Below are 9,442 nucleotides of genomic sequence, written 5' to 3'. Positions count from 1 at the left end.
TGTCCCTTCTCCCCTGTCGCCTCTGTACAGTGGGAAACTCGTTGGGTAATTGGGTCCAGATTGGAGATTTTAATTATTCATGAGGCTGGCAAGGGATTTGGGGGGGGGGGGCGGGGGTGGGGGGGGACTGCTGTGGTGGGGGTGGGGTGGGGAGGTGACGAGTCAGGGAGAGCTGGTGAACAATTCTGGGAAGGGTAGGGAGGGAGGCAGGGAGAGGCAGCGCCTGCATGTGTGATGAGCAATAGCTGTGGACCTCACAGTTGCCGCTAACTGCCCTGGTGTGTCGGGGTGTGCGTGTGTGCGCGCGTGTGTGCGTGTGTGTGCGTGTGCGTGTGTGTGTGAGAGAGAGAGAGAGAGAGCGAGAGGGAGAGAGAGAGAGAGGGAGGGAGGGAGGGAGGGAGTGGAGAGGGTGGGGGGGAGAGATAAGAGAGAGAAGAGGAAAAGGAGAGAGGAGAAGGAAGGAAGAAGAAGGAAGGAAGGGGACAATACGATCATGCTGTGCTGTATGAGAAGAACAAAACAGGTAGAGCTGAAGATTTTTGTATTTCTTTCCATTAAGAAATCTCCCCGGCTGCTGGGTGTCCGTGGGGTGTGAGTCTGCCTGAGCGTGTGAGGGGCTGGGGTAGGGGCTGGGGTTGGGTGGGGGGGGGGGGAGGAAATTTCATCTGCTTTCAGCAGACGTCTCTTTTGCAATTCTTTAGCATCTTGCAACTGAAGGCTCTTTTCACACCCTTCAGCATGACTGTTTTGCCTTTCTGGGGCTGGTGATGTGGGGAAGGGGGGGTGGCCTACGTCCACATTTGGGGAGCTACCAGAATCTCCCCTCTATTCTTCTTATTATTTTTTATTAGCGGGCAGATGTATGCCTAGGATTTTCTGTCTGTGGTTCTAAGGGTGTGGATTGGGGGGGTGGGGGGGGCGGGAAGGGAGGTGATGTGGCTGGCAGGAAATGTGATGAGATCTGTCTCTACCTTGGAGATAAAGGAAGCAATTCTTCATCTTATGCCAAAAAAGAAAGGATGCCCAGTGAGCCTTGATCCCTGGTCAGAATGGTCTCTATTTCTCCTGGCTCTGATGAATGGGAGATGCTTTATGTGCATGTGCTGCGAGGTGGCTCGGAGGACAGGTGCATTCATTTTTTTGTGTTACAACAATCTGAGCAAGAATTAACCTGAAGCTTTTCTTTTTCTTCCACCCCCCCCCTCCCCCCCCAACCTATGCTATAGTGAAAAATGCAATTAATTAATAACAAAAGCATTAGCCAGGGGAGGGGGGGAGTCACCCTCTTTGCAATACCCTTCATAGTACAACCAGTTAGACAACTGTGCACCAGCTGGTAAAGAGACAGAGGACCACGCCTCTGTTAGCTCCGAACTCGAACTCGGGTGGGATAAGAGAAGATCGCAGTGTGAACCTGTTGGAAATCAGTTTGTTCTCCTTGCTGGTACCACCTGGCTTTCCCTGTCAGGGAATTCTGGATGATAAGGGAGTTTGGGTGGTGGCTAGTTTTCGATGCCAATTTTTTATGTACAAAATGATAATGAAATTGAAACATAACCTACTTCGGTCGTTTCTCCACTCACCCTTCCCCCCTTTTATTTCATGTAAAAGCCCAAACCTGTTCCTGATTAAGAAAGCCTATTTTGGCTGAACCTCATGGACTACCTCGGGAGGATGCTGGATTTATGCAGTTGTAACTTTGAGGCAGGAACTGGCCCCAGATATCTTTGTAAGGCATTTTGGAAACTTCCCCGCATTACGGAATTGTAGGTAGCAACAAAGAACCGTGGTCCTTGTTCTGAGCACAAAACTCATCTCAGTCTTAGGTGCAGCACCACACTGGTTACTTTCTTTATATGTGCATGCATTTATATAGCTCTTACCATATAGCACTGCAGTATTATGGAGCAATACTGACGCGAGTGACTGACACGCTGATGTGAGTAATTCCAGTTACTGTGGAACAGCACGGTGCTGAAAGGAAATCCAGGTTAAGGTGTGTTTCTGAATGGAGACGTGTGTGTTATCAAATGAAGGAGCGATTTTGTAGAATAATGGGGAGAGGCAGGTGAGCGGGATAGAAAGACACCCTGCGTCATCCTCTGTTTTTCCCCATGCAGGTTTTTCATATGCTTTGCAATTAATGATACGCTCACTAAAATCTGGAGGGAGGTGGTGATGGCTGGGGGGTGGGGGACATGACACGTTGCAGCCAGCCAGCAAAGCATGTTCAGCTGGCAAATACGGGATGAAAAGAGCAGAGGAGGAGAAGGAAGGCAGACAGGGAGGCAAAGTGACAGAGTGGTGGGCGGAGGTGCACGACAAATTTTAAAATGAAGTAGGTAGCTCTGGGATTCTTTGGAGCCAGAAGAGAGCTATTGGGGGAGGGGGGGGTGTGATTTTGCCCATGCGGTTACAGGTTGGGCATTAAAGCTCCCGAACAATACTCTGATGTGTCTGCTCTTTACATCTCAGTGGATTTACTCCAGTCGTTCTGTATTCGGACATATTCAGAACTGCATGGCATGCAGGTATCTCGGCTGCACGCAGTCCTCTCTTCCCACTCTGTGCATGAATCCACCGCATGGTACACACCCCTTTGCGCGTGCATGTGCGGCACACATCTCCGCTCTCCGGCTGCTCGCATCCCTACTACACGTACATGCACAAGCACACATGCACTCGCTCGCACACGCTTTCCGGTCCTTACGCGGCCGTACAACCCGGGTGTGCCTGCCCGTGGATATTCGGTGGATATTCCTGGGCTCGGAGCCCAACTCCTGCTCCTGTACCTGAACACCCACTGCAACTGCCAAATTGGCAATGTAGCAGTTTGCTCAGCAAAGCTGGTGATACACCAGAGGAAGCTTTAATCTGGAGGAGAAAAAGAGCCCGGTTTCCAGCTTGTGCTCTTCCTCTGTCCCCACCCAGACCTTTTCCAGCTGGAAAAAAGGTGGAAAGGGTTCTTCAACACAGACAGGAGTTTCCTTCCTAAAATAAGGAGAGCTCCCCTCAAATTATTTTTCAGGGGATGCCCCTGGTGTCCCACCTTTCTGGCAGCTAAAGAGCGAAATGTTGAAATGACAGGCTTGGGCGTGGAAGAAACCTCTTCACATTTGTGTCTAGGTGTGCCTCCGTGTATCTGCTCTCCCACCCCTCATAAGACAAATACGTTCACACAGTTGTACCTTGCAGATTATTCTTTCTTGTGGACGTGATGCCAATGTGAAGAGTGAAGTATCTGACTGACTGTGCCCGCCAATGAGAGATGTAGATAGCTTGGTGGTGTCATTTCTGCCTACAGCTGATTGCAGCTCTGAATCTGTGCCCACAAAATATTCAGCTAAAAGGTGGCATAACCAAAAGGCTGGGTCTGAAAAACTGAGCTTAACCTTTACTGCCAGCAAGAGATGCAGTCAGTAATGCACAGAGCTGGGTAGTCAGATAACTGGCTAGAAATGCGAGTGTTGCATCCACCGCATACTACAACAGATGGACGTTATGGGGGTATGCGCTCGGTATTGGATTGCATGAGTGATTAAACAATAACCCGCGAGCAGGTTTCCCACTTGTGGGTGAGATGAGTCTCATTCATCACCAGGCATATCCGACGGCTTCCCTCCCATTCGGTCCTCTCCTCCTCACCCCAGCGCTGGAGAGCCAGCGGCTGCAAAGGTTTAAACCTGCCACACCCATCAAATCAAAGGAGGGAGGGGGGAAGAGGCAGTCTGCATTTCTTTCCCCTTCCACATGAGCAGCATGAATAAACAGGGCTGTACCTCTAAAGATGCAGTTTGATGCAATTGGAGAAGGATGAAAGCATTAGGGAACTGTTCTAGCAATTACAGCCAGCCGGTGAGGTGTCTTGTCATTCCAGGAACCGCAGAGGTGTGCAAGGAAGGAGGAAATGGAGAAAAAGAGAGAGGGGAGGTTGCACGCAGAGTTAAGGCTTTCTTGCCTCAGGATATTAAAGCATCTCGGACCTCATACAGGATAACTTAATTTACACCAAACAATCCAGATGCTCCCAAACTTGCAAGGCAGTGTCTTACCTTTAAATGTCACCATGGAGAGAGGAGAAGGGGTATGGTGTCCATCCGCTCCCCTCCTCCCTCCCCTTGCCAGCATGGTGTAAATCACCACAGACCACTGACTTCAGGGCAGAGGTGCTTCATCTGCACCTTGGGAGAGTCTGGCCACTGCCTCTGCCTTTCTGAGGGACGCGGAGCTGTTTATGAGCCTCTTCCAGTAAACAATTGCTGCAGGGAAGTTTAATTACTCCAGGTCTTTACTATTTCTCTTTCTGGGGTGATACCTCTGGGATTTCTCCTGAGAAGGGTGTCCCCAGAGAAACACCCCTCCCATCACCCTGTCCTCCTCCACTGCCTTTGCTGACTATTAGAGACATTGATTTCTCCTGGATCACGTAATGTAACTGTTCTTAATGGCACAGACAACCCCCTCCTAGAGAACTAATTGCAGGCAGAGTTTCCAGGGGGAGAAGGACAGCGGTAATGCTTGGTGGGTAAGAAACCAGTCTGTTAATCCAAATTGCCTATTGCCAATTGCTCCTGAATGAGAGCCCCAGCAAAATGCATTCAGGCAGTAGTCACCGGTACGAGGAGGCATCCCTGCCGAGAGGGCTGCGCTGAATCTTTTATCTGCCTGTGCCAAGCTGACCGCACGTGTGCAGCCCGAGGAACTGGCATGTATTGTCTGAGGGCTTGTTCTGGCCCAATGCTGATTGTGTCTGAATGATCTCAAGAGCTGTTCCTGCCTCAGGTAAAGAAAATGGCCTGTAGCTCCAGACAATACCCACACCATGCTGAGAGGGTGGGCATCGGTTGGGGGTGATGGGTGAGGTGGATGCCCTCTTCCAGTCATGTAGCTTTGAGAAAATGCAAAGAACTTTCAGCTCAAGTCTGCTCTCATTCCAGGCCAGCTGTCATGGATTCTGTGATGTCATCCCAGGATCTAGTAGCCACCTTGCACAGACATTGTATTTCCATCTCCCATCTCCCCATTTGCCAGCAAGGAGGAATTCCCCACTGCTGGCAGTTGCCAAGCTGTGAGGCCTTCTTGTGCAAGTAGAAAGGTGAACTGGGCCCTTTGCCCATGGCAAGATGAAAGCAGGCTGATTATCTTGCATGATGTAAATCAAGGATGAGTATACCTGCTTGGGTTCGCTGCCCTTATCCAGTGAGCAGTGTGCTCTCCTCAATGACTCTCATCTGCTCCCCATGCAGAAGACATGGGGTGTGAGTGGGCTCTGGCAAGTCTGTGCTGAGCAGGCATGTGTATGTTGAGGGATCGGTGTGTTGACAGGTAATACGGCAGGCATAGCCTGAGGATTGCCTCTGCTTTTGACTGAGGTAGTATGAAGCAAAAGCACCAGGTACATATAACCTGAGACCTGTGCACACTCCCAGTAGGCTGGTGGTGCATTACTATCGCTTACTCAGTCCATACATTGATGGCCCATGCATCCTTCCCTCTGAACAACTCTCCTGTTGTCCCTCCTCCTGCACATAAATGATTTGCAGCTCTTCTTTGGCTTTGGGTTTCCTCCCAAAGTGAGGGCTTTATTTGGATTGAGAATCAATGATAGCTCTCATGACAGTTCCAGGTTAAAGACACCTGGGGACGGAAGCCTTTCAATGGCAGCTCTCTGTGTTGATGCCCTTTGGAAGTCAATTGGCAATTCCCATGTTTGCTGTGAGTCTGACAAGTCTCAGGGGTAGATTTGGCAGCAGTCCATACCTGGCTGCATCTGAGTTTTGAAGGTCCGGTGTCCAGCTGTAAGGCAACAACCATAGTCCAGTAGCTCTACACGGGGGAGATGCTGGGCTGGTAAGAAGAGGTCAGTCATCCAGAAAGCCCTAGTGGAAGGTGGACATGCCTTGCTGGTGGAAATAACAGAGTACCTTCCTGTGGGAAGTCCAAAGTCAAAGCTTAGAATCCATCCACATTCATTTAATCTATAATTCCAAGATCCTCCTAAGCACACCGGGAGGTGACATGTAACCTCAGAGCTCTGATGGCCTCATGTGGAGAAGGTGTTTATATTTCCTTAGGGCTCTCTCTATCACCTGCTGAGCGTGTATGTAAAACTCCATGGCTTTTCATGGTTGCAAGCACCACAGGCCAGTAGTTAGTATATAGGAATTGGTTTCAGGAGAACTGGTTTCTTTTCCTAGCAGTGCAATTAACCTGTTTTCTGGCTTGATCTAAGCACAGTTTCTCTGCCTGTCATGGCCATCTCTGCAAGATGCTTCTTTAATTTGGAAACTAAATAATTAGTGTGTGTGAGAAAAAAAAAAAAAAAAGAAAAGGATTTAGATGCCCTCAGGTGAGAGGTGCTTTAGACAGGCAAAGCATTGCTTTATCCATCCTCAGTCACTCCTGCAGTGCTGGGATGTTTATTAGCTACTTGAATTCCTTTAACACAAACCATTGATTTTCTTCCCAGACCCAGACTTTATTACTATGGGCCAAAGCCTGAGAATAGGGCTGCAGCTTAGTTCTCTCCCTGCTATTCACTAGCATAGCAACCTACAATATGTGTATGGGGTGGAGGAACAGTGTAATGAAAATAGTTATTTGTTTTTAAAACAGCAAAAGGAATTTGTGCTTTTTGAGTTACATTGATCCTGCTGTCTCCGCCTGTTACTCATTTTGTCTCCTTTCCCCATCTGTTCTGCTCCTTGCCTTCCTCCTGCTCCCTTGACCATGCAGTCCTCCTGCTGCTTGTTCTCTCCTCCAGCTGGGTACCAGCCCTCCATTAGTCTGTGTGTGCTTCCTGGGGGCTCCCCCTGCAGCCTCAGCCACTGCCACCAGGGTCTTATTCCCTTCACCCTTCCTGGCACTGGTGTCAGAAGGAAAACTGGTTAGAGGGGAAATGACAACGTGGGTTCTTTCAGGTGCTTTTGCATCTTCCCTGGTTCTCCTCTGCTGGGGCAGCTGTCGCAGCTATTGCAGGTGAGCACCTATAGACAGACAGAGCAAAGTGGTGCATCTTCACCCATCACATTGCTGTTAGCAGAGATAAAGGGTCCTCCACCCCCAGCAGGTGTCTGGGGAAAGATATGGCTGCCCTAGGAGCAGTACAAACCAGTATCACCATTTCTGCTTTCTTGAGGGTTCATACTTCTTCTAGCCTTGTCCCTTGGCTGCTAATGCCAATGTTGGGTGGCAGGATGTGCTCCAGCTGTCTTCGTGGCCCAAGAGAGGATGTTCTGAGTCTACCCTCCTCCCACCAGAGTTGGTTGGCTTTGATGCCTTGAAAAGGAAGCCAGGATGTACTTATATTCTTTTAAATTATAACCAATAAATGTCAGTTCCATTCATTACTCATCTTCTGAAGTTTCTTGAATTAATTCCAGCTATAATCACAGTGTATATCTATTTATAGAAAGCCAGGGCATCTCACAATATTTAAACATTCTCTCTGTATGAGACACCTTTCTGTAAGGGCTGGTAATTAGTAATGCTAATAGGCTCTAAAGGAGTTCGTGGTTTGAATGCCTCTAAAATTTAGGGGTGCAGGGGAGCATGTTTGGATCTGAAGCTAGTTTTATTCCACTCTTCTCATAATTGCTTAGGATTGAAACTGTGGTCTCAGGAACTTCAGGGGTTTTTATGAATTGGGATGATTTCTAATAATTGGCAACGTCCAGAAACATTTAGAGTTTCGATGGCTCTTATAATTGTTAAGACTATTATCAATTGGCGCCCAGCTCATCAGACTATTGAATGGAGTCTAGTCCATTTATTTTATTAATAGTATCCAATGACCTTATAAATCCACAGTGTTAAGTACTCAAGAGTAGGCAGGTTGGGGCAGTGTGGTACCATGCTATGCTCTTTAGCACAAGATGCCAGTCATTTATATTAGCTTAAATTGAAACCAGCAGGATGTAAACCACAATGGTTTTGAACTGACCATTGTTCTCCTCGTATCGTTCCTTCTTCTGTCTGCCCACAGCTTTAGGAGTCAGTCATTCAGTGGTGGCTTTATAAATAATTCAACAAAAATCATCCAGGTTTGGACGGGTAGACATAAAGAAACAAGTAGCACTTGCTGATTTGCTGACAGTAAAATTTGCAGCCATTTAGTTTCCTGTAAGAGTGAAGTCCACTGCTGGAAATCAGGTTCTCAGCAGGTGCTGAGAAAAATACAAGGAGGGCATCACCTGCTCAGCTGTGCAACTGGGAGCTGATACCAGAACAACAGCAAACTGGAATGATGGGGAACTACAGCAAAGGGGCTTTTAGAAGCTGGACCAATAGTTTATCCTCAGCAGGGTTACTTCACTATAGAGTGGAGAGATGCTCTGTAATGGCACTTGTGTTTCTCAGAATTGGGAGCACCTTTCTTTGAGTCAACATTTTAGTCAGGCTGGCAGCTTGCAAAGACCTGGATTGCACGGGCTGAGCTGGAATCTGTCAGAATGCAGACTTTTCCCAATCAAAGATGAAAACCAGCGGTTTTAATTCTTCCTCATGCTTACATTTCCAGTGGAAGACACAGGATTTTGAGAACAGACACCCACAACAGAAAATTGGTGTTTAATGTTGACCATTAAAATTGCATTTAAAACCATGATAAGAATGCAACCAGTCCTACATAAAGCATGGGATCTGGCAAATCCTTTCCTTTTGTATCCTAAATTCCATTCAGAATGCTGGCTAGAAGAGATTCAACCCTAAGGGAAGGAAAAATACAGCAAGTAAAAAACATTCCCCTCCCAAATAACTGAAGAACTGAAGGTAACTGAAACCTTCATGAAATAAACAGAAGTTGGGTAACTTCCAGAAGATAGTTAGCAAAGTTAAGATGTGAATCAATGCCTGAAGCTTCTTCTTATATGGTAAAACTAGATAGATATGCAGCTAAAAGAACCCTCTATTATGATGCTAGTGTGTCCTAAGGCTCCGTGGAAGACAAAAGAATTGACAAATCAGCGAAAAATGAGCCCTAATGGCTTCTAGGAACTTTTAGCGAATCTTCCTTTAAAGTTCAATTAATTCTTCCTTATGTTATTTGTTTTTATCTCTTTAGTTGTATGATTCCACAATTCAGGAAGAGATACCATAAGACAATGCCTTATTTTGTAGAAATTCATTACTTCTTAATTAGGGTGTGGCTGACAAGAGGAGTCTGAAATGTATCACAGTATTTTACCATTGTTCTGAAATGAGAAATAAAGGATTATTGGAGGTTGAACTACCTTCTTAGAAACGTCTGTTATAGGCTGTAGAACTTCAAAGCGAGCTTTCTTCTTAATTCTGGAGGTGCCCAAAGTCCTGAGGTAATTACAGATACACTTGTAATGTCCCATAAACATTTGAAGGCTGCTTACTGGCATGCCCAGATTATCCTTAGTTTTATAAGCGTTAATCAGCTCAGTACTTCCTTAACAGCTAAGCTACCTTGGGACCT

At 47.1% G+C, this 9,442-nt stretch overlaps 1 protein-coding gene across 1 annotated transcript in view; it reads left to right on the top strand.

Moving 5' to 3' along the window:
* Positions 1–493: 493 nt before the first annotated feature.
* The window catches only part of GAP43 (growth associated protein 43), a gene marked incomplete at both ends in the record, with an annotated part of 54,531 nt that continues 45,582 nt past the window's right edge, over positions 494–9,442 (top strand). Inside the window, one exon of the mRNA XM_084267301.1 lies at positions 494–523. Within this exon, the coding sequence (XP_084123427.1) occupies positions 494–523 (30 nt within the window). The remainder of the gene's footprint in view (positions 524–9,442) is intronic.

This window comes from Gallinula chloropus (assembly GCF_964237585.1).
Source record: "Gallinula chloropus genome assembly, chromosome: 1".
NCBI lineage: Eukaryota > Metazoa > Chordata > Aves > Gruiformes > Rallidae > Gallinula > Gallinula chloropus.
Note: the sequence above shows the minus strand (reverse complement) of the source record. Positions and strands in the feature narration are given on the sequence as shown.